Consider the following 24,349-nt stretch of genomic DNA (forward strand, 5'->3'; position numbering starts at 1 on the left):
TGTTTGCCACCCTGGGCTCCTGCTGGGAGGAAGGGTGGGATATAAATCAAATAATAATAATAATAATAATAATAATAATACACATTTCACACTTCTTGAATCAATACACACACTTCTTCTATGTATACCCTGCCCTTCACCAGCAGGTTCCAGGATGGGTTACGACAACTGTATATGCATAGTATTTGCATTATACTAAAGGAAATTGCTTGCAAAAATGTGCATGTTAGTCAACACTGCACACAAAATTTGTTTATTAGAACAAATTTACACTAAAATGCTGACAAATTTCCATGATGGTTTTTAAAAAAATCACAAATTGCTGTGGCGAACTGAACATAAGATTGGAAAACTAAAAGAACCTAAATTGACAGATTCATTCATCTCTACCTCCAATACAGCCTCTATTTGTGAAAGCAGGAGCCATAGAGTGTTACCTCTTTCAGGGAGCATTAACTGATTGTCAGCGTTCCGTGAACAAGCATCTTTAGCTGTTCAATTACACAAAAGACTGAGGAGAAAGTAATTTGTCTTTCTCACTTTGCAAAGCCATAATTTTACTTTATTTTTTAATGCTTGTTACTAATGCTTGTTAACTTTTTCTTCACAGACTCATAAGGTTAAAGTTGCCATGTTGCTGTCAGAACTTGTGATCTACACGGCTTCCCGGTCATTTGTCAGCTTTGAAGATTCAAGGGAGAAACAGAAATTTTATCAAAATAATTCCATTGGGGAGGTCAAAGGACAAAAACTTATAAAAAAGAGAGGTAATTTAGACCTGATATCCTAAAATAAACATTTGCTGCTCTTTGGAAGAACTAAAGTTTATGCACAACATATTTCTTCTGTTTTGTTACATACATTTCATAGCCAGTGCAGCTCCCAAACTGCCTTTTAACAACCAGAGTGCAAGCCTCTGCAATTGGGAATAAGTCATGGTGATTTAATGAAACTTATTTCTAAGTAAGTAGGCTTAAACTTGCAACATGAACCCCACAGAATCATAGAGTCATAAAATGGTAGAGTTGGAAGAGGCCCATAAGGCCATCGAGTTGAACCCCCTGCTCAGGGCAGGAATCCAACTCAAAGCATGCTCCCTGATCCTATGCCCAGGGCCAGCACCAGGTGTGACTACTAGGCCCTTGGGCACCAGCCTGCCCCAGGCCTTCTACTCCCAGCACCCCCCCCAGACTGTGCGGTACTACTCCACCTACCTCTTTCTGTGAATGCCCTGTGTGCTGGTCAATGTCATCAACCAAGATGGCAGCGGAGGCTTCTCTAAGGGGCTGATACTTGCTGCTGCATGCATGCACATGCCTGCTATCAATCAAGATGGTGGTAGGGGCATCAGCCCCTTAGGAAAGCTTCTGCTTCCATCTTGGTTGATAGCAGCTGTGCATGCAGCACGCAGAGCATTCACAAAAAGGGAGGAGAGGTAGGTGGAGAGGGCGCGTGCCACAGGCCAGCACAGTTTGTTTGTGTGGGGTGGGGGTGGGAGGTCCATCTCTGCAATCTGCGGCAGGGTCAGGAGTCAACCCTGCTGAGGATCATGGAATGGGAGCACTACTCCCACACTCTAAGGAGGGGCCCTTCAGGGGTCCCTCTGGGACACAGGGGCCCTAGGCCAGGGCCCAACCTGGCCGCCTTTGGCACCAGCCCTGCCTATACCTCTTTATGTAGAAGTAATTTGAACTTCATTCAGTGGGATTTGCTTCCAGGTAGATGTGCATAGGATTGCATCTTTGTGGTATTTGATATACTATACTGTATCAAGAGCTCAATCAAATCAAGAGATCTTTATTGGTTTACAGTTTGCTTCTGAGAAGAAGTCAAAGTGTTGGCTTTGATGTAAAGCTTTAAGCAGCTTAGCACCAGCTATCTGAAGGACTACCTTATTCCTCATAAACTTGGCTGTATCTTAAGATCTGCTTCAGAGATCTTCATAGGGATACGCCTTCCTTCTGATGGGGGTGATGGGTCCTTTGTCATGGTGGTGCCACCCTGGACAGAGACACTCCACAGAGACACTCACATACTGATAAACTTACTATCATTCAGGAATTGGATCAAGACAGTGTTATTTGCCCACGCACGCAAGTTTTCATGCAGTTAAAAAAAAAAACTCTGCATGGAAATCTGCACTTGAATTTGCACCAAAATTGTGGGACTCCCCACAGAGGTGCCTCAAGCATCTCCCTGGTCTAGCTTTTTCTGAAGACTGTGGATGGAAGGATCTGTTCATTGTGGTTCTCTCAGTTTCTCATTTTTCCAGTCTTAATCTCAGTTCTCCACATTTCTGCAGCAATTTGCAGCAATTTTTTTTGTTTTAAATCCTCATGGAAATTCTTCAGCATTTTTTTGTGCAAATTTCTCCTAATAAACACGTCTCTAAGTAATGCACATTTTTGTAGTTTCTCGTATTATAATGCATTTTGTATGTTATTTTCACAAATGTATTCTTTTTATGCACATTTCTACCTAATATATGCATTCTTTGGTTGGAGAACTGCATTGTAAAATTCAGATAAATGTGAATTTTGAAGGATGACTGTGTTGTGGTTCTCTTATTGTTTCAAAAATTGCAAATTTGTAAGGTTTCGCTTTAAATGTGAACTGAATCAAATTTCTCCCCCCTATTGTAGACACACCTCTTTACCTTGGTCTCAGACAGTTAAGGTGTTTTGTTTTTTGGGACCCACCTCTTTTAGTTTAAGTTGTACTGTTCCATCTGGAATGGCTTTACTTGTTGCATAATTGTAACAATTTTTCATCTGTTTTTATAACTGCATATATTGTTATATTGTTGTAACCTATCCTGGGACATTATGGTGAAGGGCAGGTAAGAATGAATGAATGAATGAATATTTTTGGATGTATTTTTCTTACAATGTATACATTTCTAAACTCTTTTAGATCAATATAGAAACTGGATGGAATTATTAATAATGAGTATACAGGAAAGTGACATGGACCTGAAATAGGCTAATCCACCCATTTTGATTTCCTGCTTCCTTTATATAGCTCACTACTGCTGTTGCCATCTAAAATAATTGCATTCTTTTCATGTTGATATTGTGCATGCTTTATTTAGTGGTTGTTGTAAGCCACCTTGGAGGCTTTTAATCAGTAGCGCAGGATATAAATATTTCAAATGAATACAAGAAATAACACAGGCCATATGTTTGTGGGTTGTTGTTGTTTTGCATAGGAATTCCCATATCATATCAAGAGTTCCTGGCTGACACATAGCACTGCAATGGAAATATGGGCAGATATACTGCCTAACAATTGCAGCAAAAAAAAATAAATTGATTCTTGGGGCTTCTCAGATCACCCACTACCCCCCCCAATTAGAATAAATGATGCAAACTGGGCCTCCTGCAGTTTGCTTAATCACATCATTTGTTTTGCTGCAAAGTGGGCATTTTTATAGAATTTGAGACTTATGCTTACTTCATATTGCTGCTAGCCTGGTGGGAGAAGGGTTTGGATCTACAAAGAAGTGGAAAGGAGGGAAGGGAACAGGAAGAGTGAAAATCCTTTTGAGGTGGTGGTGTTGAGGAGTAGATAAGAGTTAATTTGTTCCAAGAAAGGGATGGGAAGCCTGTGCTCATCCTGATCTTGCTGGACTACAACTCCCATCATCCCTGACTATTGGTCATACTGGCTGGGGCTGATGGGAGTCTGAAAGGCCCTAGATTTCCCACCCCTGTACTAAGGGATGTTTGAAAAAATGATGCTATTAGTGTGTTTTCATCATATTTGGAGAGTTGTTCCACTTTTCTTTTCTCTTTTCACTGTACTGGTGTATGATTCAGCCGAAGCACATTATTTCCCATTGATCCCAGCGGGAGAAAGGTCAGCACAGGCTTAACTCCCTTTGAAATCAATGGAAATAAGAAGCACCTAACTTTAGTGTGAACATATCCTCTCTTTTTTTTCAAACAATGGGCACCTTTTTTCATGTTCTCAGTAACCATGTGGACAACAACCTTTAAAAAAAAAAAAAAAAACAAGTAGAAACTTCTTCCAGTGAACTCTGTATTTGATAATCTGTCATCCACAGTTTATTCATTGTTGTATTGATTTCCAGGGGTCCAGGCTAGGGTGTTTTTTTTTTAATTGTTACTTTTCAGTATGATTTCATGAAAGAGAAGTAAAAAAATATTGTGAAGCATTGCAGGCTTGAATATTGCATGGTGAATTTGTCACAAATACACATCAAATTATCTTACCTTTAAAATATTACCAACTTTGTACTTTTTAACAAAATATTATGTGAACCATCTTTCTTCGCAGGGCCTGACTTTGTCGCACACACGATCTACTTCATTACAAGAATTTACCCTAAAGGAACCAGGACAGACTCTTCAAATTATGATCCACAAGAATTTTGGAATGTTGGGTCCCAAATGGGTAGGCCTCTTCCATCTAATATTATATGATCCATTTGCATTTATGGAACAGGATGATAGTTTTAGATTTGATAACATCTCACATGAGGTTCAGGGATGAAAATAAGCTTGGGACCTTTTAGGTTAATAATAATAATAATATTTAATTTGTGTGTCGCCTATCTGGCAGATAGCCACTCTAGGCGACGTACATTAAAATGGGATAAAATACAATAGTATCAAATGCAATCACATTGGTCTCAATAAATAAAATACTGGACAGTCATCAATACATTTATAAAACATTTACATTTACAGCATATAATAGATGACAAAATCATGGAGATTAACCCATACCAAGGATCTCAAAGGCCTGTTGAAATAGCCACGTCTTCAGGGCCTTGCAGAATACATCCAGGGAAGGGGCATGTCGAAGATCAAATGGGAGGGAGTTCCAGAGAGTGGGGGCCACCACAGAAAAAGCCCTCTCCCTAGTACCCACCAACCTAGCTGTTTTGGTTGGTGGGATTGAGAGAAGGCCTTGCGTGCCTGATCTGGTCGGGTGGCATAATTGGTGGTGGTGGAGGCGCTCTTTCAGGTAAGCTGGGCCGAAACCGTACAGGGTTTTAAAGGTTAATACCAACACCTTGAATCGGGCCCGGAAAACAACCGGCAGCCAGTGTAGATCAAATAACACCGGCGTAATGTGATCATGGCGGTGGCTGTTGGTAAGTAAGCGTGCCGCTGCATTCTGTATAAGTTGCAATTTCCGGGTCGTTTTCAAGGGTAACCCCACGTAGAGTAGGTTGCCACTGTGGGCTAGATGGCTGAGGTCAAGGAGACAGTAGAGCAAGAAAGCATCATAAAAGGGTTGACACCAGTCTGTAGGGCCCTCACTGCCATCTTGGATGATGGCAGGCATGTGTATGCAGCACACACAGCACACTTATGCAGCTGGACCTATTTAAGCCCATGGTGTGGGCGGGAGGTGTTGCCTGGGATAGCGGAGCTATCGTGGGAGCTCCGCTCTCCCAGCCCCAGCAGCAAGGGCCCCTCTCAGCCACAGGGGCCCTCAGCCAGTGCCCAACCTGGCCACCCACTGGTGCTTGGCTTGATTGCAGTTTGACTCAGCCAAATGTTTGCTCCACAAGGCAATATTTAGGTGGAGCCAGCTCATAAGAGAATGTTGTGTGCTTTGAACATAAGAAGAGTCCTGCTGGATCAGCCCAAAAGCCCATCTAGTCCAGCAACCTGATCTCAGAGAGGCCAGACAGATGCCTATGGGAAGTCTGCAAGACCTGAGCACCACAGTGCTCTCAGCAACAACGCTCAACAACGCTCTCAGCCACCCTGGGCTCCTGCTGGGAAGAAGAGCGGGATATAAATTAAATAATACATAAACAAACAAACTGGTATTCAGTGGTATCCTGCCTCTGACACTGGAGGCAGAACATAGCCATCATGACTAGTAGCCACTGATAGCCTAACCCTCTTTTCAAGCCATCAAAGTTGATGGCCAGCACTACTTCTCATGGGAGCGAATCCCGTCATTTAGCTATGCGCTGTGTGAAAATGTACTTTTGTTTGTTTGCCCCGAATCTTCCAACATTCAGCTTCATTGGATGGTGCCGGGTTCTAGTATTATGAGAGAGGGATCCAATTTCTCCACACTATGCATAATCTTATACATTATGTCCTTTCCCTACCCCACTCCCTTTTTTCTTAACTAAAAAGCCCAAAATGTTGTAGCCTTTCTCCCTTTAGTGGGGAGGGACAGGGAACAGGATGCGTTCATTTCTGGGGTATGAGCTCAGACCCGCATGCTAGATTTCTGTGGAAGATGTAACAATGTATTTCACACATACTGCTTCCAAATAGCAGTTGCTAGAAACCGCAGGAGGGGAGATTGCTCTTGAACTCAGGTCCTGCTTGCAGGCTTCCCAAAGGCATCTGGTTGGCCACTGTGAGAAGAGGATGCTGGACTAGATGGGCCACTGGCCTCATCCAGCAAGGCTCTTCTTATGTTCTAATGTTCTTACATTTACACTCCCATCCTAAACATATTTTCTAAAGTCCAATTCATTTTCATGACATTAATGAATTTAATGAATGAATGAATGAATGAATTTTATGAAATAATGACATTTTCATGAAATGCTTAAAATTGCACCCTTGTCCTAACTTCCAGTTTATGATTCAATTATCTGTATGAGTTCTTTCAAGTAACCATGGGGGTCAGCAGTGAGGGTGGTGTCATGATCCTAGGCTCAGATTCCCTTTCTTCAGGAGATGAGATCAAGTACTTACAGTCAGAAGAGAAGTACATGATGAGCCAGGCCCAGAATCACACGCATCAGATGAGACTGTGGTACCAATGGCCGAAGGATGTCACACTGCTATCCTTTGACTTGGAGGTCTCCATCTCAGAAGCGCTGATATGACTAGAGTCTACCCTGTTTCACTGGAGTAAAAGACTACCGGAGCAGGCAGGGCCCCTTTAACTGAAGAGACACCTTTCAGTGAAGTTGGAGCTTGCAACTGGGACAGACCTGCTGCTCCAATAAAGGTCTCAGTCTAAGGTTGACATCAGCACTTTTCTCTCTTATGTAATTCATCACTTGCCTCCCCACAAGCCTTGTCTTCCCCCTGCAGAAACCTTGCCTTTTCTCCGCGCCCCCAAGCATTTCATTTCCTTGCCTCCACCAAGGTCAGCACTCACATCATAACAGGTAATGCGTGATCTGCTTGTCTGTGTCCCTCTTCCAGTGTGGTCTATTGGGGTAGCAAACCAGTTTTCTGCTATCAGCCCCCAAAGTTCAAGGTTCTGGTTTTGATGTACAAAGCCCTATACAGCTTGGGACTGGGATACCTGAAAGACCGTCTCACTCCTTATATACTCAGTAGTGGCACCTACCCTTTGGAATTCCCTTCCCTTAAATATTAGACAGGCGCCATCTCTGTTATCTTTTCAGTGCCTACTGAAGACCTTCCTCTTTCAACAAGCCTTTTATGTAGAGGCCTTATCCCAGTCTGCATCTGTGTTGGAATTGTTTTTTAAGATGTTTTTAAAGATGTTTTAATATAAAACAAATATAATATAAAACAAACATAATGTTTATGATGTTTCAAAGTGTTTTTAGTGTTTTTGTTTCCTGCCCAGGGCTCCTACTGAGAGGAAGGGTGGGATATTATTATTATTATTATTATCATCATCATCATCATCATCATTATATAATATTAATAATAATTTTAACATCTTTCCTGGTCTCAGTATTCCATGCACACTGGCAACTAGCAGGCCAGATGAAATTTTTCAGGGGCTAGCATATTGTGAACCACTTGCTTGTAAACTTAGATATGTAACTTTGTGATTCAGAAGTAAGTACCAGTGAAATCAGAATAAAAAAATGTTCAGGATTCACAAATGGGAAATGATCATTTGAAGGCCTATGGCACACACAGAAGTCTCAGGGCATGGACATTTAGCTGCAACTGCTAGCAAAGTCATTCTGAGGGTGGCTACACACTTTATGCAGCAACACTATACTACTGGAAGCGTGTATAGTGTAGATTATATGCATATATAACAAACACATTTGTAGATAAATTGTTGAGCTGTTCTAAGAGCGACATGCTAAACAACAGTGGCCTAGTTGAGATGTAAAGGAAACCATGCTTTTTTGCTATGTGAAAGGATTGCAGTGAGCCTTGTGCTTGTCTGCTGCCCCCTCTCCTCCTTTTTCAAGCCTGTGAAAAGGAGATTGGAAGGTTTTGCTTCTGTTTTGAAACAAAGTATAGCCCTCCATGACATCCAAATTCAGGGAACTGTGGTTTGTTTAAACTATGGTTAGTGAGAATAAACACACACCATGACTTCAGAATTTGCCTTGTATTGAAACCATAGTTTACACAAATCAGTTTCTTGGGTTCAGGTATCACAAGGAACTGAAGTTAGTTTAAAAACAAAAGCAGAGTTTTAGACTTCCTCCTCTGGTGCACAAAAAAGGAGAGGGAAGGTAGAGCAGAAGAGCCCAAGTCTTGCTTCATGTTTCCACCATGAATTCCTGTTACATCTGAACCGGCCGATGTGTGTTATCAGGTCCAGCACCAGTAGACAGCCAGGTTGGGCTCTGGCCAATGGCCCCTGGCACTAAGAAGGGCCTCTGCTGCCGGGGTTGGGTGGGTGTCGTTCCCTCTCCATGATTTGTGATTGCAACCCGGTGCTAGCACGGATTGTGGAACAGCAGCCACCTTCTCAGGTAACCTCCCTGCAGCCAACTTCCTGCGGCACCGCAGCACTGCTGTGTGTCCATGCTTATCATCACCCAAGATGGTGGTGGTGGGGCTGTAGTCTGGTGCCCGAGTGCCTATTGCAGTCTGATGCTGGCTCTGATTGAAATATCTCATTCTTAAAATTCTACACGAGCTATTCTGAAATGCTGGTCTTCCAAACAGATGCTTAGGTCCTCTTCCCATAGCACACTGTTAGTATTTCTGTCTTGTTCCTCATTGCAATGGGGAACATAACAACAAATGCATTATATGAAGTCATATACTTTGTTTCATCCTCAAGCAGCCAGGGGGAAGAAAAATAATAATAATTAAATTTCTTCCTGCTACGTGCAAGTCCTTGCTTTTATTTTCACTTTTCCTCAATGGCATGTGCGTAGTGCATAACAAAATACAAAGTGATCTATTTTATGATATTAACTCCTTGGCACCAAAAGCTTTGCCTAGATGCATTGTTAGTAGTGGACAGCTTCCTGGCATGGAAGGATCATTAACTGAGTGCCACTCAGGATTCGGGCAGGCTGCACTGCAGAAAATTAGATGCTATATAAATGTCACCATAGCATCCGGAACTGAATGGGTGACGTGTGCAAGGAATGATTTTATTTCTATGAAATTAAAAAGGTTCTGAACCAAAGCATTTCCCCCTTTGAGATAGAAATATTTTGAAGTTGTCTCCATGTTGTCAATCACCAAATCTATATAACAGGAACAGCAATAAAGTCTCCCTTTTGGAGATATAAACATATGTATTTTTGGTCCTCATAAACCTTGATCCTATGTGTGCAAATTGACTTGGAAGCATATCCCACCAAGTTCAGTGAGGCTTACTTCCAAGTAAAACTGCAGAAGATTGCAGCCTTAAGGTCTACAGGCTTCCTTATCAAACTGTCAACTATTTTTATTCTGATTCTCTGTGCCATTTAAATGCCTGCATATGAATACTTTACAAGGCCTTCACCAACCCGGCACCTTCCAGGTGTTTTTACTACAACTCCCATCAGCCCCATTGCCATGCTGGCTGAGGCTGATGAAAGCTGTGCTCCAGAACATTTAGAAGGCACCAGATTGAGGAAGGCTGCTTTACAAAGTCGATGAGTAGGCTGTGGTGGAAGTATTTCTCTATCTGTAAATTAATTAATTGACCTGCTTTGCAAATATTCTCAAGGAACAGAGCAATAAGACCAAACGCACAATAATAAAACTATCAAAAAGAATGTCGGGCAACAAGAGGCTAAACAGCAGCCAGTAAAGCTAGATAAAGTCAATTAGGCAAATTAAAGATCAAATGCTTGTCTAAACAGACGGAAAGGGCCTATCCATACCTAACTGCAAAATCCACGTTTTCCATATTTGGTTGGTGGCCTCGAGAGCCCTACATGTCCTGTTTGTGGTTGGATTATTGTGAAAACCCAATTATCAAGCTTCCATACATGTGGGCTGTAAAGCCCATTTGTAAGGGCCACAATTCCACATTTGACAGAGCTCAGAAGGTTGCTGGTTCCTAATTTAGTGGGCACCCACTGAGAGTGCCCTCTCTGCAATGGCTACCAGCTTAATAGATCAGGGGTGGAATCTTAGTAGATCAAATCTGGCCCTCCTCTCCTCGCTGGCTGGCCCTTGGAAGTCTCCCCAGGCCACACCCCTTGCTGTCCCTTCTTCACACCGTAAATATTTTTGCCTAACTGGAACATGTCCTTGTACTCTGATAATGCTTCTTGCTTTCCTGGGTAGAGGATAGAGAGAGGTGTGTGACTGTGTGCAGAAACTAGCCTCCTGTGCAAAGGTCTATTGTATTGTTCCACTCCCTTTTGCCTCTGGCCCCGCCCACCACTGGCAGGTGGCCCTCAGAAGGTTGCCCAGAAGGGAATGTGGCCCTTGGGCCCAAAAACATTTTCCCACCCATGTAATAGATGATGAAATCATCAAGAGGTTTCCTGAACTAAATTTTAAGGAATAAGGAGGTATATCTGAGTATATTAAAATAGGGAAGGTTTCACACAAGAGGCATATCAAAATCTTCTTGGTTTTGTGGAATCAAATACACAAGAAAGGGTTCAGATGACCCACTCACCCCTTGAAAGAACATGTGTAAGAGGTCATAGGGGCTGTGCATACTAAGATTGCCCCCCTCGAGATGTGCACAACAGCCATAGTTCCCCACCATCCATGTGTTCAGCTGGTATATAAAGAGGCTATATTTACATGCACTGATATATGTCCATAGAACCCCTTCGCATACCTAAGTGTGCAGATGATGTGGTGTGTGACCATTGCACGTAGCAGCAGTTTGGGCAGTTTAGCCCATGCACACTCATTGCCCCCCCCCACACCATTGGTTCAGGTGCATACAAAGCTATTCACACAAGCAGGCTGCTTACACTGCAGATCTGAACAATATCTTTTCATGTGTGCAACTGAAAATATGTTTTGTTTCCCTGTAGTGGCCTTAAATTTCCAGACACCTGGAGTACAAATGGACCTACTAAATGGAAGGTTTTTAGACAATGGTGGCTCTGGTTATGTCTTAAAACCAGAATTCTTGAGAAGGAGAGACACAACCTACGACCCAAATGATACAAACGTAAGGTACAAGCCAATTACACTTACAGTAAAGGTAAGATGGTTTCACTGAACCTTCTACAGCTAATTTATGGAACTATATTATCTTTTATAATGGACTGAACTGCTCACTTCTCCTAAGCTCTATTTTTTTAAAAAATATTTTCCAAGGTCATTACAAGTTAAATATTTCGGTCATGGCCTAGACACCTGTGGGTAATCTACCTATCTTGTTCTGCTGAGGGTTATGGTTCACAGGGTAACTGGGCAAGTTTTGTCAGGCAAGATCAAGTCCAGCCAAATGCACGCAGGCAAAGACAGTGCAACAGATGTCTTCCTAAGCAGTGATCAGGACTCTGCAGCTCTCAAAAGGCCCTCCCATAGGCTCAAGTCATATGAGTCCTCATAAAGGCAGACAAGAGCTGTTCTGTGTTAAGCCCCACTAGGTGCTAGGACTCTCACCTCCATTGCAATCGAGGGTGGACCCTCGTCTTGACAACCAAGCATGTTTGCTTTTAGCTGCTAGGCTAGGAGGTTGTTGGGGCAAAATGGAAGCACTCTGGCAGCAGTATGAAGATGCCTTAACATTTTTCAAGTCAGACCATCAGTCAGTCTAGATGAATGATATCTACTGGGGGGACGGACGAGTGGTCCCCCTGATTTTTATAAACCCCAACTCTCATCAGCCCCAATTGGTCAAGGATGGTGGCAGCTATAAATCTATTAACTTCTGGAAGGTCACATGTTCCCCATGCCTGATCTACACTGATGCTGTCCAGTGTTTCAGACAGAAGGCTTTCCCAGATCTACCTGAAGAGTTTGGGGATTGTATTTGACATCTGGCATGGAATGCTTGTGCTTGACCACTGGGCTATGTCCTCTGGTAATCCATTTTGTTTTTGTTTTGAATGAGTGACATTTGAACTGATCAAGGGAGTGCAATAAATGTTAGCAAAAGTTAAATGTTAGCAATAGGTCCCAGAGTTATGGTCTAAAGCACATGAGGCCACCACCTTACTGAAGCTAAGCAGGTCTGGGTCTGGTCAGTGCCTGGACGGGAGACTGCCTGGAAACCACATGTATGCCACCTTGAGTTGCTTGATGAAAGAAAGGCGGGATATAAATGTAAATTAAAAAAAATAGCATTAGAGAGCTAAATGGCGGCTCCATATTCAGAGGTATATATTCCATGTTCACTGCATGTTTGCATACCAGGTGCTAGCAACAAAAAAGAGGTGATGATGGTGGACTGTTAGGAACTGCTGGAATCTGTGTGTGGCTGTCCCTGTGCGGTGAACCGTTGAACTGCAGGTGATAGTGAAGAACCTTCTGGATTGATTCTGGCCACCCAGGTGGAGGACTGGAACTTTCTGGACAGGAAGGAGTATAAAAGATCTCCTTTTCCAGTGTAGCCTTGCTTGAGCAACAAGTTCTGCCTGCATTCCAGTATCTTGCATTTGTGTTCTTCTGTCCTGACTCCTGCCTTCTGATTCCCCTCCTCACTCCTGATTACCCTTCAGTCTTAGCTCCTGGCTTGCTTTCTGGCCCGCCTCCTAGTTGCCATGGATCCTGACTGCTCTTTGGTCCAGCCTCTCAGTACCCAGCTCGTGAATCTCTCCAGACTGCTGCCCATGGCTCAGCCTTGACACAACATTTGCCTTCATGCTCTACTTGTGGTCTTCACAGAAACATGGGGTTGGCCATATTTGGAAGTAATATGCTAGATGGGCCTTTGGTCTGATCCAATGGGGCAGTTATGAACTGGAAAGCCCCTGCTGCAGGGAAGCCTTTGTATGGGCATGAAGGGTTGCATCCCAAGCGGTGCCAGTGGAGTTCTGCTGGCGCAGTGGCACTTCTTCCTCTCTGCAACCCCAAAACCTTCTCCAGAGGGTCCCTCAACATTCTGGAGACAGTTTTGATGGCACACAGGGGGCTGCAGAGGAGAGGAGGGGAAAGTTCTATTCTGCTAGTGCAAGCCTGTTGCATTAGTTAACAGGAGCATTGTATACCACCCTGAGGTTGCAATCCTAACCATGTCTACGCAGAAGTAAGTCCAAGTGAATTCAATGGGGCTTACTCCCAGGTAAATGGGGTTAGGATTGCAGCCTACCCCCACCCCAACCCTACACACATGCCCTGCAGTTCTACAAAATATTCCTGGATTGGGATGAAATCCAGTTTGCAGCATGCAGAAATAAAACTGAACTTTCCAAAGTTCTCACCATCTGCATACAAGGCAGCCCCATTAAATGCTGTTATTTACGTGGATCTCATTCTCCATACACCTAGGTCATTCTTCAGCTGCAATTTAGAACATTACCGTAAGCGTGTTAAAAAAAATGGCAAATTGAATTAAACCTTTCAGGGCAAGCTGTGATGTTCATGTACAGAGATGGTTCTGGAAAATTGCCTGTTGGAACAAAAATAAATCAAACGGTTTTGATTTATTATCTGTAATATTTCCTGGTACTTTTCTATGTTTGTTGTTGAAAAAATACATTGAATACTATAAATTCTGTGGCTAGCATGCTGCAAATAGTTATCAAAGATATTTGACAGGTTATTAAATACTAGTGGTCTACAGTGGGTGTTTTTGTTGGAGGACTTGGTTGGTCTGCTTACAGAATAAGCTTTGTCTTCCTACATTTGCCAACCTTTAACAAAGATTTTGTTCCACGTTTTGTTAAATGCATATTAAACAAAGTCAGGTATTTTCCTCCCTCCTTCATAATACTGTAATTTGCAGGAATCACCCACTGAAATCAATAGGCTAACTCATAGAATTTGCTAGCAAGATGTGAAGAGGGTCATTGGCTTAAACATTTTTGAAAGGCATTAAGCTAATCCAGCCGTTCCCAAGCTGGTGCCCTCCAGATGTTGTTGGGCCCCATTCACTTCCACTAGTCCCAGCCAACATGGTCTGTGGCTTGAGATGATAGACATTGTAGTCCAAAATGTCTGGAGGGAACCAGGTTGGGTAAGGCTGGACTAATTTGTGGAGAACTGGTCTATCAATTATTGGCCAACAAAGCCACCATGTTCAAAGGCAGTACATTCCTGATATAAGGGATTTTGAGCAAGGGAGATCTGGTGCCTTTGTGCTCTGCTGTTTGGATTTCCAGAGCCATCTGGCTGACCCCTGTTTGGAAACAAGATGTTGGATCAGAGAAACGCTGAGTCTCATCCATCAGAGCTCTTCTTACTCCCAGTGTTTTGATACTAATGCTAGTTCAAAAGCGTGCCCTCGTAAAATCATTTATGATTTATGAATTATTGCAAAAGAATTAAAAAACAATAATTTTGGGTTTCTCAGAAGCTCTTAGGGGTTCCTTAATCAGAAGAATAGCAACGAAATGTCATGATAGTGCTTGAGTGGTGGGTATCACCCAGGCACTCTGTGGTTCCAGGTCTATACATTTTACAGGACATAATATCACCTCATATTGTGCTGATTTTCAAAACATTTTATTTTTATATTTGTGGTAAAATGACTTCTTTTTAAAACATTCAAACCATATATAGTTATGGCCAGTTTTCCTCCTTCCAGGACTCCTGTTGTTGACAACAAGGGTAAGACTGAACTCTGTAGCAATCAGTGTTACCACAAACTTCTTGGTGAGGCTAGTGGACATAATTCAGAAAGTGTCAGGAGATTTAAAGATTATGACATTATGGAATGCTGTGCTATTTATGTGGCATTTAAAAAGCTCTCAATTTAGGGGTGAATTGTATTGTGAAATACCCAGGGTTGGGGAACCTGTGGCTCTCCAGATGTTGCTGAGCTTCAACTCCCATCATCCCTGGCCATTGTCCATGTTGGCTGGGGCTGATGGGAGTTAGGTCCAACAGGTACCCCTCCCCTACTGTATCATGTGACATGTACAAATTAAGAATTAAGAAATGCAGAAATTGTCCTTCCTCATTTGATCTCAGTCATACAACAACAGCAGCAACAACATTACCATAAAATAATAATAATGAGTTGCATCCAGCGCTAGTCCTCCTCAGAGTAGACCCATTGAAAAGAATAGCCATGGCTAACTTCAGCGCATTAATTTCATTGGGTCTAACCTGAATAAAACTTAGTTGGCTATAACCAACTATCATCATTATCAGCAGCAGCAATAGTAAAAACAGCGAAATGCAGAGGAAATCAACTTCAGTCCAGTGTAATATTCTTAAATACAACAATAAACAATAAACCTTCCTATTCTCCCAGGCATTTTAATTCATTTGTATGTATTTTAATGTTTTAATTACCTTAATATTAGGTAGTGCTATTATGTATCTGTATTTTATATCTAGTGATTTTTGTTGATTATTGTTATTATTGTATGTTGTACACCGCCCAGGGAGCCATCGGCTAAGGGCGGTTTATAAATGAAATTAAATAAATAAATAAACATTCAAAAACATTTAAATCAGTGATCAAACTATGGAAAGAAAGATAGAGGGCCTGTCATGAAATCCACAAGCCCCATTTACTTGTCCCAATTTTAGCCAAATATTTCTCCCCGCCCCCCGTAGCTTTCAGAAACAGTTGCTAAAGGGGCCAACACAAGAAGCAAAGGGGCCAGGAATCCCCTGATGTCCTTAAATCAAACACTGATTTAAATAGTGCTTTAGGGCAATGGTGGTAGTTTCATACTAGCTGTCTTTAGGGGTGAGGGGTGAACACCTCTTTAGGGGTGAGGGGTGAACACCTTCAGTGTGGGCTGAAAGAGGGGAAGGGTGCACATGCAAGCCAACTTCCCTGTATGCTCCAGCTCTACTTCAGACCTTCCCACACTGAAAGTGAAAGTCTCAGAGGGGATTTTCAGCACAATTGCATGAACATACCTCTGCAATCTGAACAATTAATTCATAGCGGTGTTTGGTTTTCTTTATGCAGATTATTAGTGGCTGTCAGCTTCCTCCGAGCAACCTCTCCAAGAGTAATAAGGCTGATCCTGTAGTCAAAATAGAAATTCATGGAGTTCCTGCAGATGTGTCAAAACAACAGACTTCTGTCATAAAGAACAATGGTAAGTGTAACACACTATGAACTGGGTAAGAGGTTCAATGAGGCTGACGCCCAGATAATGTTTGTTATGTTTGCTGTCCTGGGCTCCCTCAAGAGGAAGGGTGGGATATAAATTTAATAAATAATAATAGTAATATGTATAATAAATGGATAGAGGATTGCAGCCTTGATTCAATAAATTACAAAGCCTATTAAAGTTGTCCTGTTGTTGATGTAATTCATACCAAGAAATTGCAAAATTTTAGTATACAATGGAACAACCTCTGCCATCTCTGCTATCTTTTGGGCGCCTTTTGAAGACTTTCCTCTTTCAACAAGCCTTTTAAGTTGAGACCTATCCCAGTCTGCGTCTGTGTCAGAATTGTTTAATATGTTTATTAATAATGTTTCGAACCCTTTTTTAAAGTTGTTTTTTTTAAAAAATGTTTTTAATGCTATTTTGTTTTAATGTATTTTAATATCTGTTTTTATGATGTTTTAAAGTGTTTTAGTGCTTTGTTTGCCACCCTGGGCTGTGCTGGGAGGAAGGGCGGGATACAAATTAAATAAATAAATAATAAATAAACAATGAACCATGCTGTAACAATGACTTTATATTCCCCCATTATTCCTCAGTTCCATTCTGTTATTATTCCTTTGATTCACCTTGCCCTGCCACATGCTCCTCCAGAATTTTGGTTGAATTAGGAGAATTTCCAAAGTTAATTCTCGAAAGTGCAGCATTTGCCTCCATTTTCAGCTCCTTAAATTACTTTGCATGTCTCTGTTGCTGAGATGTACTGTAGTGCATTGATAAAACAATGGGGAAAAATGTACTCTTGAATTGATCAGATATGTGACTGCATAGAAGTTATTTTTTGGGCCATGTTCTTCCAATGTGCACGTGAACTCCTGCACACTGGGGAAAAAACACAAAAAACATCTTGATACAACCCTGTGTGCCAGGGATAGGGAACCTGTGGCCCTCCAGATGTTTTTGGAATACATCTCCCATCATCCCTTACCACTAGCTATGCTGCCTGAGGCTGATGGGAGCTGGAGCCCAACAACATCTGGAGGGCCACAGGTTCTCTATGCCTGTTATCTGCAATTGAGTGAAATATGCTTTGTAATTGTGTGTTTTTATCAATGCACCAACATTGCTGCAGATACAAAATCCAGAAACAACAACAGCAAGCAATGCAGACTTCCCAAATCTGGTGTCCTCCAGATCAGTGGAGGCTGGTGGCTCCAATGTCAGTAGGGCAGTGAATCTGCTCCAGGTTTTAATCCAAACTTTCATGGAGCTGTCCAAGGTACTTGAAAGATTGAACTGAAACCCAAAGTGGATTCACTGCTCCACTAACATCAGAGCCACCAGCCTCCAGTGATCCACTTATAGCAGCCTGAGCTGATGGGAATTGGAGTCCAACAACATCTGAAGACCATCAAGTTTGGGACCGCTGCCTTAGTGCATTGGTTCTGTTTCCAAATCAAGTAAGAATTTCAGAAGCATCCCTGAAATTTGGTTTATATGATGCTGAGCAGGAAGTTGTCCCATGTAAGTAAGCTCCACTGAAATCGGTGGCAGCTGTGTGAGATTATCTATGGATTATTCAGATTGTGTATGATCCTATCAGTAATTGTGCTGACTATGTCTCTCTTTTAGACAGGCGGTGTCTTCTTCCAAACATTAGACTTTTGAGGGGGGACCACCCTTTCAAAATTGATGGAGAACCAACCCTTTTCCTGCATATTTATATTTAGCAATGTAAGGATCCCCAGATTTCTGACCAGGGTTCCATTTAGAACTCATATAACCTCGCTTTAAAATCGCTGCCCTGGTTATAAATTCAATTCCAGGCCCAATTCAAGGTGCTTATGTTAGTGTTAAAAACCCTAAATGACTTAGGTCTCAAATATCTGAAAGACTGCCTCTTTCTCTACAGACTCTCTTGGGTGTTAAGAGTGGCAGAGGGAGCCTTCTTGGTCATTCTGCCACCCTCAAAAAATAAAGGGAGTGCAGCCCTGGGAGAGAGCAGTCTCTATGGAAGCACCTAAATTATGAAATTTATCCACCTAGAGGTGCTTCTGGCACCTTCCTTATGTAGTTTTCATCATATGCTGAAGATGTACCTCTGTACTTTCCCATTCTGTTGACTGTAATTTGTGTTAAGCTGATTTTAATACTGTATTTTTTAAATTGCTGCAGTCTGCCATGGGCTCTTATGGTGAAGGGAGGGTAAGAAATTGAAATGATGATGAATATTTATTGCCTGCCCTTCACCCAGAAGTTCCAGGGCGGGTTACAACCATGTTAAAATATGGCATTAAAAACAACCCATCATGACAATGATGATTATTCAGTACACATCTATCATACCTTCCATTTTATTTTTGCAAAATCCAAAAATATTCCCCTGGATTTTAACTCACTGAAGCTAAGCCACCTTCCTCTTTTGACATCTCCAGCTTTGGTGAAAATCTATTGGAGAAACAGTGAAGACTCTGGAGTGTGCTGTGGGCAATTTGTTGAGAGGCTTGGAAGAGAGAGGTCTTTCTGAAACTGAAACACTGCTTGTGATTAAAATTCAAATTCTGTTTAAAAATGCATGTCCAACAATGAGTCCCCCCCCCTCTTTATTGCAGCTCTAAATCCTAGATGGAACGAAACATTCACATTTAATGTCCAGGTTCCTGATCTTGCCTTAATACGTTTCATTGTAGAAGATCAGATGGCATTAACTGCCAATGACTTCCTTGGTCAGTTTACTTTGCCAATTATGAGCATGAATAAAGGTAAGAAAAGTACTCCAGTAAGCATGTATGGGAGGAGTCAGCAATTGTAGCCCCTGGGTACAAATCAGATCTCCCAGGGGATGCTGTTTACCCTCCTGGTTCCTGGCCAAGAAACAAAAAAACCCACCAAACTAGTGGCATACATACTTACAAGATCTGAACAGGGTAGTTCATGACAGATGCTCCTGGAGGTCACTGATTCATAGGGTCGCCATAAGTCGTAGTCGACTTGAAGGCACATAACAACAACAAAGTGGCATACATAGCATTGTATGCAACTAAGTCCTACTCAGAGGAGATCCATTGAAATTAATAAGCCTATGTTAGCCATGTTTACTAACTTCAGTGAGTCTACTCTGAGAAGAAGTAGCACTGAATTCCACCTATAGCAACAAAACTTGGCTTTTGTGACATTTGGTGGAATGCGAGATGAAGCTTTGCCTTCTTCCTCTTCTTTCTCTGTGTCTTGTCCAGCTGGTACTCTAATGAAATTAATTGCTGTTCAAGTATGTAAGGTAAAAAGCAGAAGCTTCATAGCTCAATGACAGTTTGCAATCCCTTAACCAGCAGGGTGACAACAGGCTATGATAAGGCCCTTCTTGGACCAAGAGAACTGGAATTTTGACCCACTGCAGTCCCATTCCTGACTCTTCATGCCTTCACTCACCATTCTTCTGTCATCTAAAGAGTGCTACATTCAGCATGTATGCTTTATGTATGAAAACACGTACCACCATTTTTACAACCACATGACACACACGTACACCTCATGGATGCATATACATAGAGCACAGGACAGGGGTAGCCAACGTGGAGCCCTCAAAGATGCTGTGGATGATTGGCCATGCTGGCTGGGGCTGGGGGAAGTTGTAGTCCGAAACAGCTGGAGGGCATCATGTTTATTTTATTTTATTTATTATTTTATTTATATCCCGCCCTTCCTCCCAGCAGGAGCCCAGGGCAGCGTCATGTTGACTACCACTGCTAGGCATATAGACCTTTAGTCAACTGAAGCAACAGGCAGAATAGTCATACCCCTAATAAGCACATATAAACATGTTAGATGTCCAGCAGCTGCTACTATAGCTAAATATATTTATCTTTTGAACATAGGAAAAGGAAGGCTGGAACAGAGACCATGGCCCCATTCAAGGGGTCTTAGATTTGAGATGTGATTTGGACAGTAGCAGACAACAAATGGAGTGGGTAGGAGTGACAGTGCTCACCTGAACTCCTGACAGCTAAATTGCTGCTGCTTACCAGGAGGGGGAGGAGCAAGGTGGTGGGGAGAGCAATGTGATCCAAACAAAGGCAAGAGCACTGGATTGGCTCCACCAGTGCACCTGCATGGCATCGATCTCCCTGCTGCCTTGTCCCTCTCCCTTCCAGTAAGCAGCACTGACTCAGTTGTTGGGAGGTCAGGTGAGCACCACTGCCCCACCACATTGTCCACTGTTGGGTGTGAAGGCACATGATATAGCAAACTTGCTGAAGGCAAAGAGGTCAAGGTCTGGGTCTGGTCAGTGCCTAGATGGGAGACCACCTGGACCCCCACCCCGTAAGCTTCCTGGAGTTCAGTGGAAGTTATATGAAATATAAAGACATAATTTTGTTTATGTGGACATTTTGATGTACACACACAGTTTTTGGGCATGCAGGGTTCTCAGTCACTGTGGAATTGGAGACAATTTTGGACATGGTGTTTCCTCTGTGGACATCAAGGTGCCCTCTGCATTGCAACTGAATACTTGTATGGAGCTCATGGCATCCACTAGAGTGGCTACAGAGCTCTGGATTGTGATGAGTGTTAACTGGATTACAAAAAGCCCAACTTGGTTCAGATGAATTAAATTAGCCATATCACCCATAGACATAAGCAGCATTTTAACTAACAGAGTCATTTTAGGAGAGTTTAAATGTTTGTAGATCAGTTAAATGGGTTCTTACTTTTTTTTGCAGTCACAAACTTTAAAAAAGCATAAAACTCCATTTATAAAATATTTCTTTGAGTTTCATATTACATACACGACACAGTGAAAGATCTGTAGAATTATTAAGTTGTATTTCACACCACATGAACCATGAAATATTTAGGCTTTAACGAGACAACAAAGTCTATGTGCTGTCAAACTAAATCTAACAATGTTATTATGGAAGGGAAAGAGGTCTGTTAGTCAATATCAGTGCACAGGAAAACCACAAATAAAAATACACTCAAATCTACCAGTATGAAGTTAGCAGCACAAAAGAGAGATTATTAACAAAAGGATGCTTTTCGGGAAGAGCTAAAATTAATATCTACTGTCAAAACCCCCCAAAGAAAAAAGATTAGTTGGACAACTTTCTTTTTACTTTGTAAAATCAAACTGAGATTCCCTTTTATGGCAGGCGTGGCAAACCCTTTTCAGCCACCCACTTTCCCTTCTGGGCAATCTTCCGGGGGCCAGATGCCAGTGGGGGGTGGGGCCAGAGGCAAAACTGGGCAAACCAACGAAGGCAGATTTTACCTTCATACCGTAGGTTAAATTCTACACATACTCCCCCTGCCCCCATCCTCCATTCAGACAAGCAAGAGGCATTATCAGCATTCAAGCGCACGTTGCAAGCAGACAACCAACTCTTGGGGTGTGAAGCAGGGCCAGTGAGGAGTATGGCCTGGGAAGAGTTCTAAGGGCCTGACAGAGAGGCCTGGAGGGCCAGATCCACATTCACATATCCCTCTCTGTTCTCCATCCAGGAAAGCACGAAGCATTGCATGAGTTCGAGAACACATTCCAGCTGGGCAAAAACACTCGAGGAGGGGGCAAAGCAGGAATATAGGAACATAGGAAGCTGCCTTGTGCCGAGTCAGACCATTGCTCCATCTGGTTCAGTATTGCTTACACTGACTGGCAGCAGCTCTACAGGGTTCCAAGCAGGAGTGTCTCCCAGCCTTACATGGAGATGCTGGGGATTGAACTTGGGATCACCTGCATGCAAGGCAGATGCTCTGACCCTGAGCTATGGCCCTTCTCCAGGGCTGGGAAGGGGAGGTGGCTCAGGAGGGTGTGTGGCCTGGGGGGAGTCCTGATGGCCAGACAGAGAGGCCTGGAGGGCTATATTCAGCCCTGGGCCCCATGCTTCCCCATCTCTGTTTTATGGAATTCCCTGTGTGTGCTGCAATGAGCACATAGGTCACTTAAGGAGCAATCATAGGTTTGAAGAGGCTGTAGGATGCTGAGCATCCCTCCCCTTCCCTCTGTGGGCAGAGCAGGAGATCTCTGAATGGAGGCCTCCCAGAGGTTTTGGCTGACTTTGTTATTCCGCTGGCAGTGCCCTGCAGGCAAGGATTCCCAGGAGGAGAAAATGGGATGTGTTAGGGTTGGTAATGCAAGAGAGAGAGAGAAAGTCATGTTCCCCACCAGGCATACTGAATTTCTTTGACCAGTCTACTGTAAGTCTTTTCCACGGAGCCAGTCCCCCAACTATAGAGCTATCATGCAACATGTGGAGATAGCTGCATGCACACCATGCATTTAAAGCACATTACTTCCCCCAAAGAATCCTGGGGAACTGTAGTTTACCCCTCACTGAGCTACAATTCCCAGTGCCTTAACAGGTTTCTTTGGGGAAAATCATGTGCTTTAAATGTATGGTGTGTACACAGCCCATGTGTGAATCAGCTTTTTAAAAAATAACAGTGGCATGGACTTTTTAAAAGCTCCATCCTCCTTCATCACATTTTATTGTGGAGTGTATTTTACATTTTATGTATTTTTAAAATAAAAAAAATCTTTCTTTTTTGTTGGTTTGTTTCTAGGCTATCGCCACATTCCATTGGTCTCCAAACTTGGGGTGACCCTCAAGCCTGCCTCACTCTTTGTGTACATTTGGTACTGCCAGCATGTCCTGGAATAATGTCATCACCGCTCCCCCAGCTGTGTGTTTCAATAAAGCAACCATGAACAATTCAGAAGATGCCAGGTTACTTCACACGGCACATAGCCAAAGATGGAATTCTTTTCAACAGGGGGCAGTGATGGCCACCCACTTGGATGCCTTTAAAAATGGAACAAACAAATTCATTAGGCTATTCATGGCTCCTAGGCACAATCGCTGTGTTCTACCTCCACTGCTTCTGGGTACCACGTGTTAAGTGTCATAAGTGGGGACAGTGCTGTTGCACTCAGGTCCTCCTTGTGGGCTTCCCACAGGCATCTGGTTGGCCAATGTGAGAAGAGGATGCTGGACTAAATGGCCATTGACCTGATCCAGCAGGGCTCTTCATACCTTCTTATGTCCTTCCTTCTTAAAGATGCTAGCTAGAGGCTTGCACTAGCACACAGAAGCTAATGGGATGACTCGTGTGAGTTACTGGGCTGTGCACGATGATGAGTATTTGCATTTATCAAAAAATTTAAAAGGGTCTGTGGGAAAAGGATTCCCCCCCCCAGTGTATTGTATCTCCCCCTAGGTTCTGTTCCATTTGGAGCTCATTTGCAGCATTTTATCCTCTGTCATTCCCTGGAAATACCAGTTTTCAGAATGATGCTAGGGCAGAGGCTTGATAAATGATGGCTGCATTTCATTTTTTTAATGAATGGTATTGCAACAAAATGTTGCAGTTGGGATTCTCACCCCCAAACAGGAGTTTAGAGTTTTAGCCAAACTTCCTCCAAGTCATGCTTTCCTCTGAGATACAATAAAGTAGCTGGCCTGGCCCTACCTTTGGAAGGAAATGGACTGCCTTCAAGTCGACCCCAAAATTAAAGAAATTAAGAAATTAGGGTTTTTATGGTAAGCGGTATTCAGAGGGGGTTTACCATTGCCTCCCTCTGAGGCTAGTCCTCCCCAGATGGCTAGGGCCTGCTCATCTTGCCACAGCTGCACAAGCCAGACCCTTCCTTGTCCGCAACTGCTGGCTGGGGGGCAACTGGGCTCCTTGGGACTGTGCAGCTTGCCCACAGCTGCACAGGTGGCAGGGCACATAACCCCTGAGCCACTCACTGTGGGGGTGATCTTTAGCTGGCTCTTAACACCCAGGAGACACGAGCGGGGATTTGAACTCACAGACTCTGGGCTCCTAGCCAGGCTCTCCCTTTAGGCAGGATGATTTGAGTGCCATGAAAAGAAAGGAAATGATTAGTTATTTGATTTATTAATGTTGTATTTTAACTGCCAGGGAAGGGAAAGAGGTGCTCACAGGATTTTCCGCCTCTGATGTCAAAATCACTTGGCTAATACTATGGGTTGTATCCAGTGCTAGTCCTCCTCAGAGTAGACTCACTGAAATTAATGGGCATGACTTAGATTCATTAATATC

General features: G+C 42.9%; 1 protein-coding gene across 1 annotated transcript in view; it reads left to right on the forward strand.

Moving 5' to 3' along the window:
* LOC133390927 (1-phosphatidylinositol 4,5-bisphosphate phosphodiesterase zeta-1-like) overlaps nucleotides 1-22,944 on the forward strand; it is a 51,732-nt gene extending 28,788 nt beyond the window's left edge. The window contains exons 8-13 of the mRNA XM_061582082.1: nucleotides 611-767; nucleotides 4,300-4,416; nucleotides 11,129-11,301; nucleotides 16,138-16,270; nucleotides 18,898-19,047; nucleotides 22,847-22,944. Of these exons, the coding sequence (XP_061438066.1) occupies nucleotides 611-767; nucleotides 4,300-4,416; nucleotides 11,129-11,301; nucleotides 16,138-16,270; nucleotides 18,898-19,047; nucleotides 22,847-22,944 (828 nt within the window). The remainder of the gene's footprint in view (nucleotides 1-610; nucleotides 768-4,299; nucleotides 4,417-11,128; nucleotides 11,302-16,137; nucleotides 16,271-18,897; nucleotides 19,048-22,846) is intronic.
* The last annotated feature ends 1,405 nt before the right edge of the window (nucleotides 22,945-24,349 follow it).

This window comes from Rhineura floridana, chromosome 8 (genome assembly GCF_030035675.1).
Source record: "Rhineura floridana isolate rRhiFlo1 chromosome 8, rRhiFlo1.hap2, whole genome shotgun sequence".
Classification (NCBI taxonomy): Eukaryota; Metazoa; Chordata; class Lepidosauria; order Squamata; family Rhineuridae; genus Rhineura; species Rhineura floridana.